Source organism: Bubalus bubalis, chromosome 24 (assembly GCF_019923935.1).
Source record: "Bubalus bubalis isolate 160015118507 breed Murrah chromosome 24, NDDB_SH_1, whole genome shotgun sequence".
NCBI classification, from domain to species: domain Eukaryota; kingdom Metazoa; phylum Chordata; class Mammalia; order Artiodactyla; family Bovidae; genus Bubalus; species Bubalus bubalis.
Window position 1 is genome coordinate 8,842,611 of NC_059180.1, and position 25,478 is coordinate 8,868,088.

General features: G+C 56.0%; 1 protein-coding gene and 1 long non-coding RNA gene across 3 annotated transcripts; one reads left to right on the forward strand and one right to left on the reverse strand.

The window, feature by feature from the left end:
* Window positions 1-1,432: 1,432 nt before the first annotated feature.
* Window positions 1,433-19,301, reverse strand: LOC123465335. Its single transcript, XR_006640562.1, has 3 exons — window positions 18,428-19,301; window positions 3,588-3,781; window positions 1,433-2,125 (listed from the first exon to the last, which is right to left on the reverse strand). It is a non-coding gene; the product is annotated as an uncharacterized LOC123465335 (long non-coding RNA).
* Window positions 5,948-8,465, forward strand: TMEM270 (transmembrane protein 270). Of its 2 annotated transcripts, none has more exons than XM_006057085.3 (3): window positions 5,948-6,927; window positions 7,573-7,992; window positions 8,152-8,465. In XM_006057085.3, the coding sequence occupies exons 1-3, from the start codon at window positions 6,856-6,858 to the stop codon at window positions 8,446-8,448; spliced, it is 789 nt and encodes a 262-aa protein (XP_006057147.2). In that variant the 5' UTR covers window positions 5,948-6,855; the 3' UTR covers window positions 8,449-8,465. The 2 variants fall into 2 exon arrangements, with proteins under 2 accessions (XP_006057147.2, XP_044791668.1); XM_044935733.1 differs by having other exon boundaries at window positions 5,948-6,552.
* Window positions 19,302-25,478: the final 6,177 nt, after the last annotated feature.

Sequence of the window (25,478 nt, forward strand, 5' to 3'; positions counted from 1 at the left end):
GGATAGGTTCTTCAGCTTTCATCAATTTTTAACGATGACTTTTGCATTTTCAATCAAGCTATTTTTAGAAAGTTAAAAAAAAAAAAAAAAGCAAGTCACAGTAAGTTTGAAGGCATATTTATCAATTTTTGCCTTCTTCTGAGGGGGAAAAAAATGAAGATTTGAAATAAAGTGAGGTTTCATGTTGGAATGAGGAAGAAAGACTATTCGTCCCCAACATTTCTCAGCGGTTTCGCCTCCAGCAACTCAGGCAGGATGGGACCTGCACCGGGCGAGCTCCTCGGGATGACGTAAGGTTGTTGTCGCAGGCTAAGAAGGGACAAAATCAGCCACAGAAAACTTTCCATCAATTTGCGCAGCGCGCTCAGGTGCGTTGGGCCCCTGCGCCCCAGGTGTTTGCTGCCCCCTTGCGGTCTTGCCGCCGTCCTGCACCCTCAGGGAGAGCACCTAGGAGGCCTTGGGACTGGGAGGGAGGTGACGCTTCTTGCCTCTCTCGACCTGAGTCCGGGGCTGAGGAGGCGAATCTCGATGGAGAGGGATCAGGCCCGGGGAATGGCGCCCCCTGGCGTTTGACAATGCAGCGGTCACTAATAATTGCCTTACGCCACTTGGTCCTTCCTCTGAGGAAGGGGAGATGTGGTCTAACATCACTTAGCACACTTGGCATGGCCTTGAACCTAGGTGTTAGGCGGGGAAGAGAAAGGAGGGAAGGATCCAAGGTGGGGCGGGGGCGGGCTTCTGCAGCAGCTCCTCTGCTCCTATTCCAGCCTGGCAAGTGGGGATAGCTGAGGCCATTACTCATTCATTCATTTATAAATTCAACAAATACCGGGTTGGCCAAAAACTTGGTTTGGGTTTTCCTGTGGCGTGTGCGTGCATGCGAGCTCAGTCGACTCTTCCCGACCCCATGGACTGTAGCTCACCAGGCTTCTCTGTCCATGGGATTCTCCAGGCAAGATTACTGGAGTGGGTTGCTATTTCCTTCTCCAGGTGGTCTTCCCAACCCAGGGATCAAATCCACAGCTCCCACATTGTTAGATGGATTCTTTACCACGGAGCCACCAAGGAAGCCCACATTTGAAGATCTAATTGGCTTTATTAAACAACTCATGAGTAGGGTAGCATCCCATCAAGCAATCAGAAAGGTGCTCTGAGGAGCTGTACAAAATGGAAGGTTTTTATAGACAGAAGGGGGCAGGATATGGAAGTAGACACAGTGGATGAGCTCAATTCAGTCACTTTGTCCTGTCCGACTCCTTGCGACCCCATGGACTGCAGCATGACAGGCTTCCCTGTCCATCACCAACTCCCAGAGCTTACTCAAACTCATGTCCATCGAGTCGGTGATGCCATCCAACCATCTCATGCTGTCGTCCCCTTCTCCTCCTGCCTTCAATCTTGTCCAGCATCAGGGTCTTTTCCAATGAGGCAGCTCTTCGCATCAGGTGGCCAAAGTATTGGAACTTCAGCTTCAACATCAGTCCTTCCAATGAATATTCAGGGTTGGTTTCCTTTAGGACTGACTGGTTTGATCTCCTTGGAGTCCAAGGGACTAGTTAGGCAGGGTTATCTTCCCTTAGGGGAAGTCAGGGAATCTTAGGCAGATTTCCTTACTAGTGCTCACCAAGTAATTCCAGACTGATTGGTTTAAAACACCACTCTTGAGAAAGGCTGAAATTATAATCGTTGTTGCTTTTTAGTTGCTAAGTCATGTCTGACTCTTTGTGACCCCGTGGACTGCAGCACACCAGGCTCCTCTGTCTTCCACTATCTCCTGGAGTTTGCTTAAATTCATGTCCATTGAGTCAGTGATGTCATCAGGCTAGGTAGTAAGTCTTGGTGGCGCTTAGCATAAGTGACTCCATTTTGGACCTGTTGTTTCTTTTCAACAATTCCACTTTGATCAAACTCTCAGCCTAACTGAGAAATGGGATCAGAATTTAAGGCATCAGCACCACTCACCTATTGCTCTGTAGTTCTCACCGCTTTTGCTGATGCTGCTTTGTTGCTGAATCTGTGTGCTATCCACAGGTCACCACTCCAGGCTCACCATTTTTCAGTCAATCATTTGCTTTGTTCCTCTTCTGAGGTCCAGTCTTAGGGGGATTTGCTTGGTGACTAGAGGCTGTGAATATACATTTAAAGCTTTAGAGAGAATATGCAATGTACCAGGGATATTATTTTAACTACAAGCGGGATAATTCCCAGTGTTAAGAGTGCATTTGGGAGCCATGGGTCTCCAAGACCCAAACCACTCAACATCAGATTAATCAAAGGAAGACCCCATTGAAGGAGTCACCTTTAAAAGCCAATGGTTTGCTCAGGGATCTTATGTAACTGAGTTTTGGCCTCCCCGGAAGTATTAACTCTAGGTATAGTAGGTGATGCTGGCCATAGAACCGCTCAGCTGAAAGATAATTCTGTTATCAAGAACAACTTTGGCCAGAGAGTCTAAGGATTTTGCTGGGTAGCCAGTGTCTTAGAAACAGAATCTGCAATGTTTTAAGAGTTAAGGAGAGGTTTCTGATCGCACTGCCATTGTATTTACTCCTAAGCCAGGGCTCCTTTGTGCTTCCCTGATGGCTCAGCAGGTAAAGAATCTGTCTGCAATGCTGAGACACAGGAGGTGTGGGTTCGATCCCTGGGTCAGGGAGATCCCCTGGAGAAGGAAATGGCAACCTCTTACAGTATTCTTGCATTAAAAAGTCCCATGGACAGAGGAGCCTGGTGGGCTACAGTTCAAAGGGTCACAAAGAGTTGGACACGACTGAGCAACTGAACACCTCCCTCACCCCCCACCACACAAGGGTCATTCAGGAATTTTAGTGCATATGGGGGAAGAAACTTCTAGCCTGAAATAAAAAATTGTTCTAAATTCCAGAGCTTAACCCCTCTAGCAATGGCCTGAGAAATATGAGTGATGTCATTATCTTTCCAGGCCAATGCCAGGGTAAAGGAGAGGAAAAAGAGAGAGTTTCATGGTGTTTTTTTGTTTTTTTTTTTTTGACCAAGCTCTGTGGCATGCAGGATCTTACTTCCCCAACCAGGGATCAAACCTGAGCCCCCTACCTTGGGAGCTCAGAGTCTTAACCATGGGACTGCCAGGCAAGTCGTGAGTTTCATGTAAAGTGTAAAGTCTTGATCGGTGTCTTGAGTGCAAGCAATCTACTTTGATGTCTAACTACTTCTCTTCCTAGTCAATTTGATTTGGACGTCCCCAGTGTTTAGCACAGGACCCACTGATTTTGCAGCTTTTTGGCTTCTGAGATTCCTATTAGCAGTTGTTTTTACTGGACCCTGTCCAGCTCAAGTTGGACCCAGTCCGACTCCGGCTGGTAACCACCAAGAATTCCCATGGAACTCTGGAGTGGGGGAAAAGCCTTGAACCAAAGACCTCAGCTAAGTGAAGATGGCAGCTTGATTCCAAACAAATGGGGAACTACAGTGGCTACCGCATTTCCAGATGTGGAATTTGGGGAAGGAGTTCAAAGAAATGGGAAACTGTGGACTAAATCACCAGCAATTCCCAACATGAAATCTGGGGACAACATCAAGAACTGGGGTTTCCAAGCAAAAGGGGAACTGACCAGAAAACCAATTAGACCAGGCGCTTGATGCAAAGAAAGCAGAGCTCACGAACATGATGAACTTCCTCTGGCCTCAGAAATGGTGAGAAAGGACAGTCCAGTCAAAAAGGGGTTTGCCGGCACCACGCCTGTCTTTCTCATTGTCCATGAATGCAATCAGAAGGCCATCTTGGATCCCACCACTGCCACCAAATCTGTTAAAAGTCAAAATTTAATTGAATACGGGGAGGGAGATGGGAGGGAGTTTCAAAAGGGAGGGGATATATGTATACTTATGGCTGATTCATGTTGAGGTTTGACAGAAAACAGCAAAATTCTGTAAAGCAATTATCCTTCAATAAAAAATAAATTAATAAAAAGTTCAGTTGAGTGCATTTGATGATCTAATTGGCTTTATTCAATAACCTTGAACAGTTTGCATCCTGCCCAGCAGGTAGAGAGGAGCTCCAAGGAGTGGAACAGCAGTACAAAAGGGAGGCTTTTATAGGCAGGAGGAGGGCGGGACAAGGAAGTTAGAGGGTGAATTATTTCAAGTCAGGTCACCTTCTCTTGCTGCTGCTGCTAAGTCACTTCAGTCGTGTCCAACTCTGTGCGACCCCATAGACGGCAGCCCACCAGGCTCCCCCGTCCCTGGGATTCTCCAGGCAAGAACACTGGAGTGGGTTGCCATTTCCTTCTCCAATGCATGAAAGTGAAAAGTCAAAGTGAAGTCGCTCAGTCGTGTCCGACTCTTCGCAACTCCATGGACTGCAGCCTACCAGGCTCCTCCGTCCATGTGATTTTCTAGGCAAGAGTACTGGAGTGGGGTGCCATCCCCTTCTCCGCACCTTCTCTTAGAGGAAAGCAAAAACTCCAGATGAATTGGCTTAAAATTCCACTCCCAGGAGAGGTTGAAATTGCAATTAAGATAAATATTAAGTCCCGGGCTTCCCTTGTGCCTCAGCTGGTAAAGAATCCACGTGCAATGCGGAAGACCTGGGTTCAATCCCTGGCTTGGGAAGATCCCCTGGAGAAGGGAAAGGCTACCTGCTTGAGTATTCTGGCCTGGAGAATTCCATGGACTGTATAGACTGTGGGGAAGCAAAGAGTTGGACTCTGAGTGACTTTCACTCGCTCACTCACTCACATTAAGTCCTGGTGGGGCTTAGCACAAGTGATTCCATGTTGGGCCTGTTTCTTTTTACATTACTGACTGGGGGATTTTTGTAGAAACTAATGCCTGTGGCTAGTGATTTGTTGTTGTTCAGTCGCTCAGTCATGTCCAACTTTTTGAGACTCCATGGACTGCAGCATGCCAGGCTTCCCTGTCTTTCACCATCTCCTGGAGCTTGCTCAAACTCATTTCCATTGAGTTGGTGGTGGTGATGCTACCCATCTTGTCCTCTGTTGCCCCCTTCTCCCCCTGCCCTCAATCTTTCCCAGCATCAGGATCTTTTCCAGTGAGTCGACTCTTCCCATCAGGTGGCCAAAATATAGGAGCTTCAGCTTCAGCATCAGTCCTTCCAATGAATATTCAGGGCTGATTTCCTTTGATCCCCTTGCAGTCCAAAGGACTCTCAAGAGTCTTCTCTAGCACCATAGTTTGAAAGCATCAATTCAAATGTGGGCATTTAAATGTGGACATTTATTATTACAAAATCAACTGGTTTGATAAAGATAACCATCGTATTTTAAAATAACTTAATACAAATACAAATTAAAATAACTGTAAACTGTGATTCTTTTTAAAAAATTAATTAATTAATTTGTGCTGAGTCTTAGTTGCAGCATGTGGGATCTAGTTCCCTGACTAGGGATTGAACCCAGGCCCCCTACATTGGATGCACAGAGTCTCAGCCACTGAACCACCAGGGAAGTCCCATTGTGATTTTTTTGAGTGCCAACTGTCACCCAAAGAAGAAATAAACCTTGCATGCTCAGTCGCTCAGGTGTGCCTGACTCTTTGCGACCCCATGGACTGCAGCCGCCTAGGCTCCTCTGTCTGTGGGATTTTTCGGGCAAGAACACTGGAGTGGGTTGCCATTTCCTTCTCCAGAAGTGCATTTTATGCTCCACCCATACTGAATTGTTGGAATCATGCAGTTCCTTCTGCCCATACCACCCTTCACGCTTCCTCCTCCGGAAAGCTCCCAACCATCCTTCAAAACTTAGCTGAAGGAGGCCTTTTTGAACCCCAGCTTCCCCTCAGGGCTATAGTGTTCGGGGACTGTAGAGGGTGGTGGGGGAGGGGTAAGGGCAGCGGACGGAGCCGAGGGACTTTGCACCCTCCTCGAAGTGGACCCCAACTGTCGCCCCGGGAGAGGACACAAATGGGCGAACGGGACCCGTCCTGGGCAGGGGTCACCTCTGACCTTCCAGGGATTCTTTCTGACGGGTTGTATCCTGCACGAGGGTCCTCGCGGAGAAAGGGAGTGAGACTGCAACTGTGCCCTGCACTCACGGGCCACCAGAGGGCGCGCTTTTAAAAAATTTATAAATGGCTTGAGAGCCTCATCCTTGGAGCATCTCGGGGCACCTGCTGGGACCCAGACAGGAAAGCATTGTAGGAAAGGCTGTGATCAAGGTTCTGGATTCTCCCAGAATGCTAAGACTAACTCTGATCTTCTGAGGCTTCCAGAAACCTCTCTTCCAGGCAGCCTGTGGCCCCCAAGGGGTCTTGCGCAGCAAATTGCCCCCTTTCCCTCTCTGAATGTCTCTCTCCAAGACCCTCTGAAGCCTTTTGCAGGCACATTTTCTCTCCCCTGCCCTCCTCTGAGTCTTGGAAGCCACTGACGCATCACTCAGATCAGAGAATAAAGGTTACAGCTGACTTCTCTACTTTGTGATGAGACCAACCTTTTAGCAAAATGCAAGAAGGATGGATGGGGGTTAGGTAGGAGCTTTCAGAGTTGGGCGGCTGAGGCTTCCATCTGCCTTCAAGCGTTCTGCCACCTGCCGCCCTGGGGTGAAGATGTCTATCTCCCAGGTCTCTGATTCTTCAGGGTTTGGAAGGATGTGGGAAGGTACAGCATCTTTGTGCTGCCTTGGCTGCCTGTGCCGGGTGGACCGGAAGTTCGTGGAGGTGATGTCTCCTGGAGCAGTCTCCCATCAGGAAGGTGACAGGATGCGGAAGACAAGTACCCCAGTTCTTGTGCAGTGATGGGGCAGGAGGCAGGGAAAGGGGAGACTTTCGTGGCAACTGGGTCCCCACGGTAACTTGGTCCCCACCCTGTGGTGTCTGTGAGGTCACCCTGCTTCTTCCACTGGAGAAGGGAAAGGAGGGCCAGACATGGAGGCCATCCCTCCGGTCAGATCCAGCCTCTCGGGGTCTCTGCTGGTGGTGGTGAAGCTGTCCGCACTGGTGAGGAGGGGGTTGGAGGTTGGGGGCCAGGGGGCCAGAGGGCCAAAGCTGCTGCTAGATGCCACTGGTGAGACAAGGTGGCTGCCCCCCTCCTGGAGTAATCCCATAGCTTTCAGAAGCCCTACCTTCAAGCTGCAGAGCCACAGAATTTTCTTTAGAGCACTCCCGTGGGTTAAGCATTGACCTTCCCACCACTCTTTTTCAAACATGACCTTAGTCTGAAGGGTGGTAAATAACCATTGAAACCCAAAGGAAAGGGAATTCCCTGGTGGTCCAGTGGTTAAGACTCTGTGCGTCCCCTGCAGGGGACACGGGTTCGATCCTTAGTCAAGGAACTAAGATCCTGCAAGTCTCCTGGTGTGACCAAAAAAAAAAAAAAAAAAAAAAGAGAGAAAGAAAAAAACCCAGAGGAAAGAAAATCAAATATAATATGAAACACCTACTAAAGCTCCCTCCTGAGAATGGAGTCCTTCCAAGTGGACAGATAAAGATCACTCTTGGAATAGAGGAAACTGAGGCCTTGAGAAAGGGAGGGCCTGGCCCCGGGATGGCCTGGCAGCCACACCCGCACCATAAAGCCTGGGACAGGTGGGCCCCCGCGGCAAGTGAGTGGCAATGGGTGACGACATTCTCCTCTTCCTGTAGCTCGTCCAGAACCGGGCCCACCTCTATAATTTCCTGCTCCTCAAGATCTTCCTCTTCAACCACTGGCTGTCGGGGCTGACTCGGGAGGCCCAGGGGTTCCACCCATCCCCTAAGATTGCTGGCTGCCCTGTGGGCCGGGTTCTCCGGGCCGGGCTGACACTGCTAGAGGTCCCTGTGTGCCTGGCGCTGCGGGTGCCCAGGCTGGTGTGGGCAGGCCTGCTGGGCTGTGCCCGGGCCTTGGGCCTGGGCCCAAAGTGGCTGGGGGCCTGGGAGCAGCTGGGCCTGTCTGCGGCCACCTGGATGGACCTGTTCCTGTCGTGTCTGCACAGCCTGATGCTGGCTGCGTTGCTGTTGCTGCTGCTGGTCTGGAGACTGTACCGGAAAGCCCAGTGCTGCAGCCTGGGCCAGCTGCCCAGGAAGGTGGGTGAGGGCGGGTGCCGGCTGGGCTGGGGAGCGCAGACCTGGGACGCTGGGCCTGGGCTGGGCTGGGGGGTTGTGGGGGGCACCTAGCGGCCAGGCAGTGTGGCACATGAGCTCCGGACAGCCGCCTGCTCATCCACTTGCCCCCCCCGCCCCCAGGCTCTGCTGCAGAACCGCGTGGTGCAGAGGTCACTGGCGCTGCTGAAGAGTCTGTACTGGTGGGTGGAGAGCACGGTAGCGCTCACCTCCTGGCACCTGGCCTACCTCGTCACCTGGACCACCTGCCTCGCCTCCCACCTGCTGCAGGCCGCTTTTGAGCACACAGCCCAGCTGGCCCAGGCCCAGGAGGCTGAGCCCCAGAAGGCCTTGGGGCTCTCGTCTGAGACCCCACCCCCTGGGCCCCCAGCCCCCGGGGCCAGGCCAGTCCTGCCAGAGCCTGGAACTCCTGGAGAATAAATGTGTCCCCCTGTGCCTCCCCTGTCTGGTCTGGCCTGCGGTCTCACTCTCGGTCCCTCTTCCTTACTGGGCTGGAGGGATGTGCATGTGTGTGTTTCCTAGAATGCCTCACTTCATCTGGGTCCATGCGCCTGCTTCCTGAGACTGCTGATGCCCAAGGTTTTTAGGGACAATGGGTAGTTAGAGACTCTGGCCTCTGGGGGGTGCCAGGGCCTCACATTTCAGAGATTTAGAAAATTCCTTTAAGAAAGGAGTTATTCCTGAGCCAGTCTGCAGCTGGCCTGTGCATCCATGTATACACTTGGTCACTCATGTCCCCACTCATCCATCCATCTGTCCACTCAAACACCTATCTCTCAGCCTGTCTACCTATTCACCCACCTGTCCATCCACCCTGCCTGCCTGCCTGCCTGCTAAGCCACTTCAGTCATGTCTGACCCTTTGCAACCCGTGGACTGTAGCTCCCCAAGCTCCTCTGTCCATGGGATTCTCCAGGCAAAAATACTAGAGTGGGTTGCCATGCCCTCCTCCAGGGGCTCTTCCTGACCCAGGGATCAAACCTGCATCTCTTACGTCCCCTGCATGGGCAGGTGAGTTCTTTAGCACTATCGCCATCTGGGAAGCCCATCCATCCACCCTCTCACCCACAAGTACAACCACAGATCCATCTCCTCCAGGGAGAGGGAAACACCCAGTATCTCAGCCCTTGGCCCCAGCTGCCCAGGTCCTGCTCAAGGGGTGCGGATGCCATTGAGGCGTGCTCAGGCCGCAGTGGGTCAGATCCCCCATTCGCCACCCTTAGGGCAGTGCTTCTGTGAGAGGAGCGGAGAGATGGTTTCTTGGGAGTTAGTGATCGCTCCTTACTCATTCCCAAGCCTGGGGGCGATGAGTGTGGGAAGACATTCCTGAGAGCTCTGCTCTACATTCTTCTCCTCCATTCTGGCTCCTAGAGAAGTTAGGGCCAGATTCCTGCCTTGCCTCTCACAGAAAAACCTGCAGATGGCCAGGGGGTGGATGTGGGGTGAACTTCCAGGCCCTTCTTCTGAGTCTCAGGAGCAGACTCGTCCTGCCCCTGGCCCGATGACTCAGAAGGGCTCCCACCTGGCCAACCAGGCAGAACACCTGTGAGGGGGTCACAGCTGGGATTCTGGAACTCCCACCCAGCAGGCAGGGAAAGCCAGGCGCAGAGGTGTGTGAGCTCGGCCCCCGCTGAAGATGCGGGCTGGGGGACAGGGAGGTGGCCCCAGATCTCGCCTGGGAGCGGCCAGGGACCAAGATGGCACTTGAATGGGCTCTGGCCATGGGCCTGGGGTGCTGGGAGGGAGGGAGCAGGTGGAAAGGGGCCTCAAAGGCCAAGAAGGGAGGGGAGGTGGCAAGTAGCTGTGCCACCTGGGGAGAGAGGCCCGGATCCAGGATAGAGCTGGGAATAGGCTGGAGGCTGGGACCAGTGGTGGGGCCCATGGGCAGTAGATGGGGAGAGTTTGGTGGGGGTGATGATGGGGGTAGGGGCTATTTTTTTCCTTCTCCTAAATTTTTTTTTAATTACCACAAGTACAGAGATGTTGAGAATTCCCTGGTGGTCCAGTGGTTAAGGCTCTATGCTTTCACTGCCAGGGCCCTAGGTTCAATCCCTGGTCAGGGAACTAACATCCCACAAGCCTCATAGTGTGGCCAAAAAAAAAAAAAGAAAGAAAGAAAAGGGACAGAGATGTGAAGGTAAAAATGTTTCCTTCTCTCTGGTTCTAAACTTCAGAGAAACAGAGTCAGCTGTGTGTGGAATATCTTTCTAGTCTCAATATACATGCAAACCTGCGTGCGTCCACACAGAGCCCACCTACAGCCACTGATGGGGCGCCATACTGATGTACTGATGGGAATCCACTCACATAATACGTGTCGCTGGGTGGCCCCTCTGGGTCTCGGTTTCCATGTCTATGCAGTGTCAGGTGACTGGGTGATCCTGATGAAACAGCCAATGTTGGGGGGGGCCTCAATATCCTGGACACCCCAGCTGGGAGGAGGTCACCTGTACATCTGATAGGTCCTTGCTTGCTTAGTTGCTCAGTCATGTTAGACTCTTCATTACTCCACGGACTATAGCCCGCACTCCTCTGTCCATGGGATTCTCCAGGAAAGAATACTGGGGTGGGTTGTCATTTCCTTCTCCAGGGGATCTTCCCAACCCAGGGATCGAACCCACGTCTCCTGCACTGCAGGTGGATTCTTTACCTGCTGAGCCATAGATCCTTACATGAGCTGAGATCTGGCTCCACAAATGTAAGTGCTCCTGGGCCTTCCAGGGGCCCTGATGACTCGGGTCTGGGGCTTGGGAGAAAGGGGAGAAAGGCGTGAACCTGCCCATGGCTTTTCCTCGCTGCCGCCAGCGGTGAGAAGATCAGAGGCCCCGGGGTCAGACAGGCTGCAGTTTGAACCCTGGACCTACCCCAGCCCTTCTGCGTGACCTTGGGCAAATTCCTTAACCCCATGAGCCTCAGTCTCCCCACCTGTGAACAGGTACAGCCATAGCCTTGGGCCTCACACACAGGGCTGCGCTGGGTCTGCGCACACACAGAACCCCACCAGGCCTGGTGGGTCAGTGCTGGGAAACTCTCTCTCTCTTGGGCCTGCGGCCTTCCCAGCGCCATGGGGGGCCTTGCTCTGAGGTCTGGAAGGCGGGCGGGCGGGTCCGTCTATCTCAGGCCTGAGAGTGTGGAGGGGCCCTGGCCTGCTGGAGGAAAAACAAGTTGGGGGGCGGCGGTGGTGGGGGTGTGAACAGGGTGGGGGGAGCTGGCTGCAGGGCTGGCCAGCGGCTCCACGCAATCTGTCTGCTATGCAGTCCCGGGCCTGGGCTGTATTTATTTATGCTGAGCGTGTATTTATATCAGCCCCTTTCTCATTAATAGGGCAGGAAATGGCTGGAATTGTTACATACCTGGCGGCCCAGGGGTCCCGCTCGGCCAAGACACACAGGGCCCTGGCCGCCCAGCCACGATTGTGAGGGGCCCCCTCCTCAGTCCCAGGCCTCAGTCCCTGGCCTTTTGTTGACCCTGCCCCCCCCCCACCCCTGACCCCTGCACGGAGCACCCATCTAGGTCCTTGGGCTCCTAGTCACTCCCTGAGCCCACCGCCCTGGGAGTCAGGCTCCTTTTCAGGCTTCTCCTTGTCCCCAGGAGGGAGAGTGATGTTGGGGGCTGTCAAAGTGCGTCTCTGAGGATGGTGGGGAGTGTTGGTGCTGGGCAGGCCCCAGGCAGAACAGTGAGAATAGGAGAAATCAGGGTCCCCTGAGTTGGGGATGGGATCTTGGAGCCCTGGGGTGGGGGTCTGGCTGGAGGAGGAAGTGATGGACGCGAGAGGGCCCCTCCTGAGGCTTGGGGATTCTGCTGCCCAGCAAGCAGAGCTACCTGTAGGCTTGGACAGACCCTGCTGCCGAAGGGGGTGTCCCCCTGTTGGCCACCCAATGGAGGCCCGATGGGGTGGAGGCTCACCCGGGCCTTGCCTTCTGGGCTACCGTGGCTAAACGGCTTCCCTGCTCGGGGCGGGCAGCCCCCTACCCGGCCCTGCGGCTGCACGCAGAATCAGGCCAGCATCTCTCCCCAGGCCCCAGCTCTTGGGCGTGGGCCCCAGGTGGGTTAGCGCTCGCCTGATATAACCCGTTAGCGCCTCTCGCCTCGGCGGCTCCCCGCTCCGCCCGCCTCCCCGCTGACCCTCTCTGGGCTGCCTCACCAGGGCAGGGTGAGAAGGCATCTGCGGGGTGACCAGCAGCCCTCCAGGGTCTGCGGGGAGGGCCGCTGTGCCCACCCCGCTCTCCTCCGCTCGGGCCCAGAGGCAGCCTCTAGGCTGAGATTCCCAGAAGCCACTGCGGGCGGTAGGTCTGACCTCTGACCTCTACCCACTGGGGCCGCCACGCCCTCCTGGTTTAGAGGCCGGAGCCGGGGCCCCTGTGTAAACGTGAGGACTGAAGCTTAGAGGGGCTTTCCCAGGGCCCTCCATTGGCCTCCATCCTTGCCCTCTCAGCCCACTTGCAGGGTCTACGGGAAGGGGTGGGGAGGGGGCGGCTCTGGACATCGAGGAGGGGCTGCGGCAGGGGTCTGTGCTTCCCGAGGCGGTCCCACCATCGGGGCGGAAGTTATGTGTTGGAACAGGAGGCTTAGGTCTAGGGAGGCACCCCCCACCCAAGGCTTCCTTAGGAACGTTGTCCCCAGACACTGTCTTGAGACCCCAGCCCACAGAGCCCGGCAGGCCCGGGCCAGGGGCTGGTCCCCGTGCCCCTCTGGCCCTGCCTGGCCCAGCCTGGGCGCCTCTGGGACCTGCCGTCTCTGAGATGGGGAGCCCGCACCCCGCACCGGAGCTGTGGGGAAGCGCCCTGGCTGGTAAGGGGCCTGCGCACGGCTTGCATTCACTGGTGCTCAGGGAGCAGGAGCGCCTCTTTCAGCTTGGTGGCTGAGTGCCTGGGGTCGGCCGGGGTCTTTTGCCGAGCTGAACCCCAACCCTGCCACCCCACCGTGGAGCAGCACCGTCTGCGGCAGGAGGAGGCTGGGGGGTGGGGTGGGGCTGCGTCCTCTGAGTCTCCTGGGCCTGGCCCGTGTCCCCGCCCACCCCGTGGACCCCACCTCGAAGGTCAGGGCTGCGCCTGCTCCTACCACTCCCCCAGGGATGCCCAGGTCAGCCCAATGTGTGGCTGACAGCGTCTGGGGAGAGGCTGGCCTCCAGCCCTGGAAACCGTGCCACCCACCCCCCGCCCCCAGCTGCCTGTGGTCGGAGGGACTCGAGACCCTTTGTTCCTGCCAGGGGTCCTGCCTGTCTCTGGCTTGCTTGACCCTGGGCAGATCCTTGGGCTCTGTCCTTGCTCTGGAAATGAGGCCGGAGCCTCTGGGCTTGGTAGTTGCTGGGTCAGAGTTCTGTGAACCCTGAATCCCCTGAGGCCCAAGGGCTGGACTGGTGGGTGGGCTGGAGAGGATGCGAGCAGAGAGGCCCCTTGGCCCAGCCCTCGAAGCTCTAGGCCCCTGGGCCCCCAGGGTGCTGCCGCTGAGTACTACAGTCATCCTTTGCTCAGACTGCACACATCTGGAGCTGTGTCCCATCCCCCCTCCCCACCCCAGGCCCACATCTGGAGCCCAAAGCCAGCTCGCGGGCTCAACACGGAGCATCTGGGCCCTGAGGAGACTGCTCCCAGGTTAATGCAGCCCATCTGGCCCCTGGCGGCCGCTCTGGCCCGTCTGCAGGCTGCATGTCTGGAGGTTCCGAGCCCCGTGGCCGTCCCCTCGCCCCATGCCCGGCGGGGTCTGGAGTCGGTACTCCTTGGGGTGCCCTGCCCTGAGGTAGGGTTCCTGTGTGCAGAGCCCCCCCCCACCTCTTCCTTTCTGGATGTCACAGCTCCCAGGGCCTCTCCTGGGGGCTGCCTGGGGAATAGCTGAGTTGTGACGTAATGTAGACACACGTCCCCGCCGGGCGTGCTGACAGCTGCCGCTCCGCACCAGCTCAGCCAGCGGGCTCTTGGCATCTCTTGAAAGAGTCTCCGGCCCCCCCACCCCCGGCTCGCCTGCCTGCCCAGCCCCTCCCGGGGAGCCTAGCTGATGGTGGGACTTCACTGGGTCCCTGTCACAGAGCACACCTCACATGATGTGCCCACCTGTCGCTTCCTTTCTAACCCAGTCTCTTGCCAGTACCTGTGCTTGGCAGGATGGGCTTAGATGTCTCCCAGAGGCCCCCGACGCAGAGAAGAGAGCCTGGCAAAGCAGGTGGCTGGAGGGCACTGACGCTAGTCTGCAGGAAAGACCACCTCGGGGTGAGGGGCTCCTGGGGCAGAGACGTGGCATGGAGCCATGAGGGGAGGAAGGCAGGTCTGGGTTGGAGGAAACCTTCTAGCCGTGGGAACTGCCCAGTGGTGGCCTGGACTGTTCCTCCTCAGTGTGGGGCATGGCCCTTCTGACCTCACTGGGGACGTGGGACCCTACGGAATGAAAGCAGATGGGATTCTCACGGGATTGTGGTGGTGAGCTCCCCGTCACAGGAGGGGATCCAAGCTGGCAGGGCTGCTTACCATCAGGAAGATGGCAGAGGCTGTTCTCACCAAGAGTTCAAATGCTGTGTTAGATAGTTTTCCATCACTATATTCCAACCCTGTAACTCCAGGCATCTAGGATTCTGAGACTCAGCCGCCTATGACATGAGGCACAAACAGCCATGGGTGGAGGCCAGATATTTGGCATGGAAGGCGGCGGCGGGGAAGCAGGGGAGAGAGGCGCTGGGAACGCAGAGGAGTGTTGGCAGCCTGTGCCCTAGGACTGAGGGCTTTGCTGCCTCCCCACCCTGAATGGCCTCAGTTCTGGTGGTGGCCTAGCCTTTGAGGCCTGGGGTGTGAGCCCACAGCCCGCCGATTCTGCATCCTGTGGTCAAGCTTTATCAGAGCATCACTGGCCCCAACTGAAAGGAATCCTTTATAGCTGTAGCCTCCAGCTCAGAGGCCCTGGGAGCAGCGGGCAGTTTAGACCACAGAACTTCAAGCCTTCTTCTGCACCTCCTTACCCATGGAAAATTTGAGTCAACAAACATGCAAGACAGAGACACAAATAAAAAATAATGAGGTTTAGCATTTATTGAGTGTTCACCCTGGGCCAGATACCGCCCTGAGGCCTTTCCTTGTATTAACTCATTCCAGCCTCCCTGGGATGAGGTACTGTTGTTATTACTAATCCATTTTACAGATGGGGAGCCTGAGGCTTAAGGTCCACTCAAACCACCGGGTGGTTTGCCTCCCAAGCCTGTGTCCTTCCCGCTCTCACTGCCGCTCTGCAAGTGGGGTGGGTGGAGGAGACAGAGAGCAGACTTAGAAAGGAACTGGGCAGGAGGGTGGGGCCTTGGGGCGGCCCAGGAGAAGCAGACCAGCTGATTTACAGGGGCCTGTTCCCTAGAACTGCCCCCCAGGCCTTCAGATGAGGTGTCAGGCATGCAAGGGCGGTCCCCTGCCTTGTTGAGCCTTCCAGACCGAGAGACAGGCTTTTCTAGGGTAGGAGCCAGTTCCCCTGATTCTTCTGGAAGGAGGGAATCTCAGGCTGCTGGGGCTGTGAGGGTCAGCCCTGAGCCGCCCTGCTCTGTGGCCAACGTCCTCGGGGTACCCCTGCTCCCGAGGTGGGACCGCTGTCTGGAGGGTCACCCGGAGCTTCCAGGGCTGTGGGCTGGGGGTCTCCATGGATGTGTATCTATGTGTAGGGGGAGGGTCTTCCATCAGTCCGCCTCTGCCACCATCTGACCCGCCAGAGGAAAAAGCAGAAAGAAGGAGGAAAGGACTTTCTGGGGCCAGGGGTGTCATCGCTGGACAGCCCAGACTGGCCTGCTTTGTTCCACTGATACTTTCTAACAACCTCTCCCACCCGGAGCCCTTTGCCCTTCTTGGGCGTGGACATGGCAGCCGTCCTCACTGGGTACTTCATTTGTTCCAGGTACTGCCGTGAGGACACGGACCATAATGTCATACTTCACTAAATTGCTACGACTGTGGCAGCAGGCTGTTATCCTCACTCCCATTTTACAGACGGAGAAACTGAGGCTCAGAGAAGGCAAATCCCTTCATACAACTGACAAGCTATTCAAATCAAGGCCTGTCTGACCCCCTACCCCTCACTAAGCTCCTAATTCCCACCCCTACCAAGAGGGCTGGGGAGACACCTCCCCCAAGCCCCCAGACTCCTGGGGTTGGGCCAGGCGTCCCAGAGCCTCAGCCCGACGACCCCCTCATTCCCTAGCTGGGCTGGCTTCAATGGGCCTTAGCCTGGCCTTTGGGGACTGGCTGAGGGCCAAGAAGGAAAACAATGGGAGAGAAAGGAGTGGAAACCCTCTGGAGGTGCAGGGTAGGGGAGACGGCAGGGATTTTGGACACGCTGGGTCCCCGGGTCCACGGGGCAGGGGGCAGCGGTGGGGGTCGGCGTGCCCAGACCATGCTTCCTGTGTGCATTTGAGGTATTCTGGCCAGACCCTGTGTGGGGAGACCGAGGAAGGAAGGAAGGACCCATGCGAGTCCCATCCTGTGGTCTGAGGAGCAAGCTGCTGGTTGAGCCCGGACAGCAGCTCCTCTGCCTCTGGACAGGCTGAGCATGTGGGAAGAAACGGAGGTGGGTTCAGGCTGCTGGACCCCTAGCTGATCCAGCTTTCCCCTGCTCACAAGGTGGACTTCCAGTGGCCCCTCCTGTCCCCTCCTCGCCAAACCCTGGGATGCTGCCCTTTGGCATCCCTTATGTTAACTTGGGGGAAAGCCCAGGTCAGCCTGAACCCAGGTCCCTTTTTTTTTTTTTTAATTTAATTTATTTGACTGTGCCAGGTCTTAGTTGAGACATGCAAGCCTTTTAGGTGAGGCATGTAAACCCTTAGTTGCAGCATGTGGGATCCAGTTCCCTGACCAGGGATCAACCCCTGGCCTCCTGCATTGAGAGAGCAATGTCTTAGCCACCACCCCTAGGGGAATCCCAGAAACCAGGGCCCTCTGCCACTGCTTGTCAAGTTTCCAATGTCCTGACCACGTGCTCTGTGTCCACCCTGGTCCCCAGGACTGGGTCTGTCTTAGCCTCGGCGCTCAGGATAGGAGAGTGGTTCTCAAAGTGGCCTTGGACCGCTGTGACCCTGCAGCCTCAAGCACTCAAGGCCCTCACCTTGAGCCCCAGAATGGCAGGGTTCAGCCCTGGTCCCGGCGTCCAGGTGGAGCCCAGGTTCCTATCTGCGACTCTATTCTGTCTGGTCGGCCGCCCCCAGCGGCTGGTCTGAGCGATGCTGCGGCTCTGCCTCCATCGTCTCACCTCGGGGTGTCCCTGTCTTGCCCCCCATCCCAATAGCCCCTGGCCTTAGTGCAGGTGCGTCCCTCTCCCCTGGGAGCTGCTCCCAGCCCTGGAGGAGCGGCTCTCACCATTCACATCTTGGGGGAAGGAGATACAGACACTCAGGGCGCTGGGGGACCTGCCTGCCTCCTTGTTCTGCCCCCAGGGGTCCAGCTCCCTCTCCGTTTCCTTCCTCTGAGCTGAAGTTTGGGATGAAGGGCTTTGACCACACTCTCAATCCACCCACATTCTGGGGGGATTCCTGGGTGCCCGGCAGGCTCTTGGTGCCGGGTACGTGGAGTGAACCCTGGTGATGCTGTTAACAGCTTCTGGCACTTCACCTCACTCGCTTCCTGCTTCTGGCCTCAGTTTTCCCCTCCGAGGAATGCGGTTGGGCTTGAGAGGTTGATGAGGCCCCTCCAGTTCCTGCTGGAGTGAAGCCCACCCCTCATCCTTGTGTCCAGGGTCCCCAATCCACCCACATTCCCCAGGTCACAGGGCGCCCCGTGATCAGTCCCCAGGCTGTGACGGTCCCTGGCCCAGTGTGGGCCTGGTCCCCAACAGAGAGGGTGGGTCTTCCTGCCTCACCCCCTCCCTCTCTCTGCAGGGCCAAGTGGCAGGGAATTTGTGAGGGAGCGAAGCCTCCAGACAAGACAAACCAGGCCAGTCCACAAACAGGCGACCAAAACAACAAGGCGAGATTACGAAACCCAGATTCAGGGAAAGAGGCCACTCGGAGCCTCTCTCCAGGACAGGGGGCGGTGAAATTGGGCCAGGCCTGTGGGTCAGAGCCGGCCTGGCCCGGACTATTTTTGTACTGTCTGGGGGGTGGGGGCTGATGAAATCCCAGCTGCATTTCACCAAAACACTTTCCCCTTAAGCCCAGGGCTCCATGTGGCGCAAATTCATTGTCACTTAACTCATCACTCAGGGCTCCGAGCCGCACCCCTCCCCCTCCCAAGAAAGACAAAAACACAGTCTCTGGCCCGGGGGAGGTGGGCGTGAGGGGCTGCGACAGGCAGACTGGCTGTCTTGACCTGAGCTGCCCCCGGCAGGCAGGCAGCCGGCCCCTCCATCTTCCTGCCTCTTTCCCTCAAAGGCAGGCTGCGTGGCAGGGCAGGCCCCCCACGAGGGATTCGGGGGGAGGGTGTAGGTGGGAGCCTGGGGTCACTGACCTCTCCTTTTTGCCCCACGCAGCGGGTGCTGGAAACAGGAAACTGATGAGCTCTGCAGGCAGGAGCCCCTACATCCCCACCGGGGCGGGGGCCACCCCGTGGTGTTGTCCCGTGCAGACGCTCTGCGCCCGCCACACAGGAGATCGCAATCTGTTTTATCTCCTTGTTGCTTTGCACGTTTTGTTGACTTGTACCTGGTGTTCCGCACCTCAGGGCAAGGGAGAATCAAACCGGATGGGAAGGGCTTTCTGGAGGGGAGGTGCCTCCCGTCTTTTATCAGACCCTGCGGACGTGGCCTCTGCTTTTGCACACTGCCCTGACCCCTTGGCTTCCTGAGCTGGTGGCCACCGCCACGGTGCGTGTGGCCCTCCCTAGCCCCTCCCGCCCCCGCATTTGCCAATCCCTCGAGCCCTTATTTGAGCTGACACCATTCTGGTTTTTCTCAGGAGGAATTTCAGCTGGGACGGAGCAGGCCCCCACCTGCCATCTTATTGCATTCCGGGGGGCCTCCCCTCTCTCTTCCTAGACCGTGGGCCTCTCCAGGGCAGAGTCGGGGGTGATCTACCCCAGATCCCCAGTGCCCGGCCTGGGGCTTGGCCCAGAACCCAACAAGCACATGCTTGTTGAATGAATTAATACATTTCTCAAGTCACATCAAAGTGCTATTTGTATTATCTTTAGGCCAGATTAATCCAGAGCCTGGGCTCTCCAGATAAATATTGACAATCTGGCTTTTGTGTATCCTGCAGTCGGGGACAGAGGTCCCTTTCTTTTTTTTTTTTTTTTTATTTGACTTCATTTTTTTCTATTTTATTTTTATTGGAGTATACTTACAAGATTGTGTAAGTTTCTGCTGGACAACCACGTGAATCAGCTATATGTATACATATACCCCCGTCCCCTCCAGCCTCTCTCCCACCCGCCACCCCCCTACCCCATCCCACCCCACAGCTCCCTTTCTGATTTGGGCAGGAAGGAAAAAACTCCAGTCCTTAGAGGGAGGTGACCCCTGAACTCTCCTCTGGCCACCTTGGGGATGCCCGTGACCCGCTTTGCTCTGGTTTCTGATCCCCAGACTGAGGGGGCCGCAGGGTGGAGCTGGAGAATTTCGCTTTCCTGGGCAGGGTCAGGCAGTTCCTGAAGCAGCGGAGTTGTTTGGGTGCAAACATTTCCCTGTATTGTCCAGCTTCAGAAGGCAGCCAAAAGTCTAGGCGGGAGGGAGGGAGCTACAGCAGAATTTTCCTCGCCTCTGCCCCTAAGAAGACAGGAGCCTCAGAAGCTCACAGGTGGGGGTTGGGAGGTTGTTTCAGGCCCTGGAGGATGCAGAGGAACAAGGAGGAAACAGAGAAGGGGGCTCTGCTGGGCAGGACAGGGAGGCAGGTGGGTTGGTCTTTGATTCGTGTCCAGCCAAACGATGAGACTGTACCTGCCCCAGAGGATGCTGGGAGATGTGGTCACTCCCTTGCAGGCTGGCTTTTCCAGATTAGCCATGGTTTTCTCTTCTGATGCAGCAGATGGCCAACCTCCCCTCTCGGCTAAGCTTGCCCCCTCCTCCTGCGGCTTCTGTTCTTTGACCTCTTTTCTGGGGTCAGTGGCTCTGGAGATGGGTCTTTCTGGAGGCAGAGACAGGGATGCCCATGCAGTATGTTATTTAGGTCTCAAAAATGCCCCAGTTACAGATGGGGAAGCTGGGGTTCAGCTAGTAGCTGGGAGGGGGAGACCCTAGAGCCTCCTGCCACTACAAGGCCCCACCACCTGCCCCTGCGGACTTCCAGGGTCCCTGCTCTCTCTGTCTTGGGGTCTTTTAATAAGAAGGCCCCCCTCTCCCCACCTCCAGCTTATGCTTTTCCTCCCAGAAATTCCAGAAAGAAGTTCCTCTGTGTCAAGATAGCAGTGGGAAATGTTGCTTTGCATTTTGGGTGGTTCCCAAGTGATGCTCCACAGAATGTTCTTTTGGGAGAGGTAAAAAAGGTTCTGGACCCAATAAGCTGGAGAGACACTGGATTTGACAAGTCAGACAGACTTCTCTCTCGTGGGACTTCTCAGAACCTTTGTCTATTTTGATCTATTAAGAAGGGGCTTCCCAGGTGGCTCATTGGTAAAGAATTTACCTGTCAATGCAGGAGATGCAAGAGATGCAGTTTGATCCCTGGGTTGGGAAGATCCCCTGGAGGAGGAAATGGCAACCCATTCCAGTATTCTTGCCTGGAAAGTTCCATGAACAGAGGAGCCTGGCAGGCTGCAGTCCATGAAGTCACAAAGAGTTGGACATGACTAAGCGAGTACACGCATACACCAGTATGCCGTGTTTCCCACGCTTATTTGATACTGGTGCTTTTTTCTCCATGAAATCTTTCCTAGGACAAGCAGGACATACTCTGGGCCATGGAGATTTTGAGGATATCTCTGGGCTTCTTGGTCTTCCCTGGTGGTTCAGACAGTAAGGAATCTGCCTGCCATGCTGGAGACCCAGGTTTGATCCTTGGGTCAGGAAGATCCCCTGGAGAAGGGACCCAGCAGACACGGTGGCTGTGGCTAAGGATGCTTCTTTTTTCATGTTGAGTGGGAAATGGTCAACGTTGGAGGAAGCTGGCCATGGAGGTTCTCTGGTGTCAAGCAAGTGGAGATCTGGTCACATGAATCGCCTGCTCTTCCTTGGTACTGAATGGACAAGAACTGGCAGGTGGACAGAAGAAGGAGGTAGGGACAGACCTTGTTTGTCTCGCTAATTTGTTCTGAAAATATGAGTCATGATTCGGTCAACTGTGACCAAGTTTGGGCAAGACCCAGACAGTTGGGAAGCTGGGAGGATTTCACTCATCCAGTTGGTGTGAAGTTCTGGAAAGGGCAATCCCAACTTCAGCAGATATCCATCTCCAAGACCAGATTTGGGGACAAGTTACCAGGGATCAGAAGGTAGCAGGTTCTTACCAAGTATCTCCCTGTCCCCTCCTGACAGCTAGAGACCCTAGACTCCACGGGCAGGCTCAACTCTGCCACAAGCTCTGGGGCCAGACCTGACCTCAGGGCATTTCAGAAGGAGCCATGTTTGGTGTCCAACCTTGTGTCTTAGTTCTAATAACAGAGGCTCAACTTTGCTCCCAGGGCCCCTCTTATCAATTCTTCCTTGGCGTGAGAGACTTGGACCCCAGCTGTATGCTGAGGACCTTCTTGCCTGCCGTTGGATGTTCCCAGCTCTGCCCTCCTGCTTGGTTCCCAGGTCCTAGGTTCCTGATGCTGAGTCCCATGGACCTGCTGGACCCCTTCTTCCCATCAACTCTGGCTCCCCTTTGCACCTCCTAAGTCCCAGGCCCCAGGGCCTCTGGATGGGCTTTCTGCAGGTAATGTTGTTTCAGAGCCTGCTCTACCTCAGAGGGAGTCCAGCCACTCGGCCCTCTCTTCTTCCAGTCTGCAGTTCTCTTGGACACCAGCTGGGCAAAAAGGAATCATTCTACTCAAGCCTGGGGATAAGACCAGGCCTCCTGAAACTCACTCCACTTCCTTGTTCATTCACCTGATTATGTATCATTTCTATCAACATTTGTGGACTTAAGCAAGGTCACACTCTAAAGTCAGTGGTGCTCAAGCTTGAGTGGGCAGTGTAGGCCTATGGGACTTATTAAAAAAAAAAAAACAAAAACAGGCTGTTGATTTCATAGATTTGGGGTGGAGCCCAGTCATCTGTATTTCTAACAAGTTTCCAGGTGATGTTGATGCTATAAGCCTGGGGACCACAGCGAGGACAGGTCGAGCCGTTGTCAGCTATCAAAGCCCACCTGTGGACTAGCTTATTGAGCCATTGAAACCAGAAGCTTCCCCAAGAGAGGTCTGGATGGAGCAAGGCTGTGGACCTGAGAGGGGAAAGGAAGCAAAAGACAGACAGAGGCCCATAAAGCTGGTTGGGGGCACAGAGGATGAGTCTGTCTCTTTCCTTGGCTGGGCTGGACCTCGGAGCTCAGGGTCTAGGGACAGAGGGAGGCAGGCAGGCCTAGGAAGTCTGGGGCCCTACTGAGCAGAGGCTGGGATTCGGCCCGGGCCCAATGCACCTGACCCGTGGCTCTGGGAACAATGGCTGGCCCAGCCCTGCCTGGCCTGCTGCCTGGCACATCTCTGTTTTCCTTCCCAGCTCCCATCTCCCCGACCTCTCCTCGCTTGCTCTCTCTCCGGCGGGCCCATCCTGTCCGCTGGAGCCTGGACAGCACATTCCTTCGTGCTGATCTTTTCCCGGCGGCTGCAAGCGCACGTTCTCACAGCAAGGCGAGGAGAGTGGCCAGGGACTGGGGTGAGGCAGAAGGGGGCTCAGGCGGGCCTCCCTGGGGCCCTGGTTCCCACATTCAGAGACCAGGAGGCATCTGGTGGGGAGAAAGGGGTCCCCCAGGACCCAGCCAGCCCGGGGAACTTGGACTCCTTCCTCCCCAACCTTGTGTATCCTGTTATTAGATGAGGACCAGACATCGGGAGCCCCATGCATAGCACCCTCTGTCGAGAGTGGCCCTGATCCAGCTGGCCCTGGGTATGGTCTGTTCCCCCTGGAGGAAGGCTCAGTGTATGGGGGAATCATCCCTTCTGGAACAGGGCCTCCCTCAGGGCAGGCCACCATTCCTGCAAGTCCTGTATTGCCTCTCCCTTCTCCATACCTTCTCCATAAGCAATCCCAACCATTCAGAGGGAGCTGCTGTCCAGGCCAGCAGCAGAGGAGGTGGGGGCTCACGTCCTGGCCTCTCTGGAGTCTTTCCTGGGCTGTTTATGCCACGCCAGTCCTCTGCCTTGGGGCCAGGTGCAAGGTTCACTTTTGGGGTCGGGGTCAAAATCAAGGTTTAATTTGGGCTTGAGATTAAATTCCCCAAAGCTCAGTCTGGGCTGGGCTCAGGTGTCAGCCTGTATTTCAGGTTGGACTCCAGTCCAGCTGAGAGTGGAGTTGGGGTTCATTTGGATGCCAGGCTCAGTCTGGGGTCATGGGTGGGCTTAGCCTAGTATTGGGGTATTGGGGTTACTCTGGGTTTGGGGTCAAGGCTTGGACTGGCATCAGACTGGGCCCTCAGTATGAGGGCTGGACCCGGGTGTAGAGTTGACTGAGGCAAGTACGTGTTAAGAGTGACCCCTGGCGCATCCCCACCATCTCCCTCCCCCTACTGCCCACCCTCCGCAGAGCTGTTTCCTGACTCCTGAAGCCTCTAAAAGGGTCCAGAGGCAGAATGAAGGCTAGAACCCAGCTTGGTGGCTGGGGAGGGCATCCAGTCTGGCTCTTTCTTTTTTTTTTAGCAAAATGCACCCCAATGCCTGGGCGCACAGCCCCTTGTGCCTCTCTGGGCCTCAGGTTCCCTGTCGGAGGCTCAGTGTTGGGGAGCTGAGCTCCAGAAATTGGACACCTCGGGCAGCTGTGTCAAGAGGATTAGAGGGAGGAGGGCATGCCCGGGGCGGGGGGCGGGGTGGGGAACCACTTCAAAAGCACTGGCCTGGAGCGGGGCAGGGAGGGGGCTGCCCTGGGCAGGGGAGGAAGGAGGGTGGGCAAGGACAGTTCTTCCTGGGACCACACTGGGCGAGGGTCTGTGTAGTGCAGGAGGCACCTAGGGCCCCTTAGTGGCCAATGGTGCCACCTCCGTAGTCAAAGGACCTCCTCTGGGGACATGGAGCCTCCCAGGCAACAAATTTGGCTTAAATGTTAGGGCTCAGGGGTGCAGTCAGTAAGGGGTCCCAATGCTGCTGCTGACCCCCGATGCCCTGACGCCTGCCCAGTAGGTGACCCCTGCTCAGCTCATCAGCAGGGCCCCCCACCGCCCCCACAAGCTCTCTGGGCCCAGGAGGGCAGGTCAGAAGACTGGGGCTGCCCTCAGCCTCTGGTCCTTCTCTTGCCTTTTCAGCTCGGCCCCCTAATTCGGCCTCCTTCTGTCGAAGCCGCAGACACAGAAGAGCAGCCCCGATTGACGTCAGGCGAAGCGTTCACAGGGCCTCTGTCTCTCCCAGAGATTTGGCTCCGGTGCTCCATGTGGATGTCTGTGGTTTTTAAAAGGTGAAAATGGCCCCTAGCCCTGCTTCTGCGTCTCCACCAAAACCTGGCAGGGGATGGGCGGTCTGGGGGAGGATGGGCTCCGGGGTCCTGGTCCTACACCGGGGAGGGGGGGCTGGACTGGTGAACCCCTTCCCCTCTCTGAGGTCCCCTCTCCCAGCCCCCATCCATCTCCCCTGTCTCCCACTCACTTGCAGACCCGGGCACCCCATGCTCCCCTGTGGGCCCCAGCAACTCCTGCCCCCTGGCCTCACCGCCCCTTCTCCTTGCCCCCAGCTCCTCTCCACACCGAGGCACTGATCCTTCCCATGCCGAGGCCCCACTGCCCAGTCTTCCTGGGCGCTACTTGGCTCATGGATCTCTGGGTGCCTGACACCCCCTTGGGGTCCAGCCCCAAGCCTGGACATAGCCGGTGCTCAGTGAGACTGCTGGCTCAGGTTGGATGAATTCCTCCTGAAACCTCTGTCTTCTCTCATACTTAACCGCAATTTGATGTGGATATTTGAACCACTGATTTCTGGAAACCATTCCGTGCCCCAAGCAAGGGCTGCTGGGAGGAGCTGGGGGAACCAGATGCCTGTTGTGCCCTTGGTCAACTCGACCCAGTTCAGCCCAGGGGTGACCCCTCCATGCACAGGGCTCTGATGGCCAGGCTCCCTCGGGACCTGCACACAGTCAGCAGGCCAGTCCTGCCTCCTGATGCCAGCCCTGGGCACCACAACCCCCCTCTTAACATCGAGGGGCCCACAGTCCAGGACGTATGGGGAGTGAAGAAAAACTCAATCTCTAATTCTTGCTCAGAGCCTTCTCGACTTCTGCTGCAGCCTCAGGGCCATGGACAGCTGTACGATGACTCCTTCCGTGGGCCAATGGCCCCAGCTCCGGGGTCAAGCTGACCATGACCCTGCCTTACTTAATCTCCTTGTTCTCCTATCATTTATGGACTGTCGTCCAAGCAGCTGACGCCAGCCACCCACACCCATACTTTCTATTCCCTGTCCATTCATCGCTCCTCCGGCTCCTGCCAGGACTCTTCGTGTCTCT

What these genes read in the sequence shown, in the direction of transcription:
- TMEM270 (XM_006057085.3), top strand. Translation starts at nt 6,856, where the DNA reads ATGGAGGCCATCCCTCCGGTCAGATCCAGCCTCTCGGGGTCTCTGCTG. An exon ending in TGGTGAAGCTGTCCGCACTG is followed by an intron (nt 6,928 to 7,572) that starts GTGAGGAGGGGG and finishes CTCTTCCTGTAG; the next exon opens with CTCGTCCAGAACCGGGCCCA. An exon ending in TGGGCCAGCTGCCCAGGAAG is followed by an intron (nt 7,993 to 8,151) that starts GTGGGTGAGGGC and finishes CCCCGCCCCCAG; the next exon opens with GCTCTGCTGCAGAACCGCGT.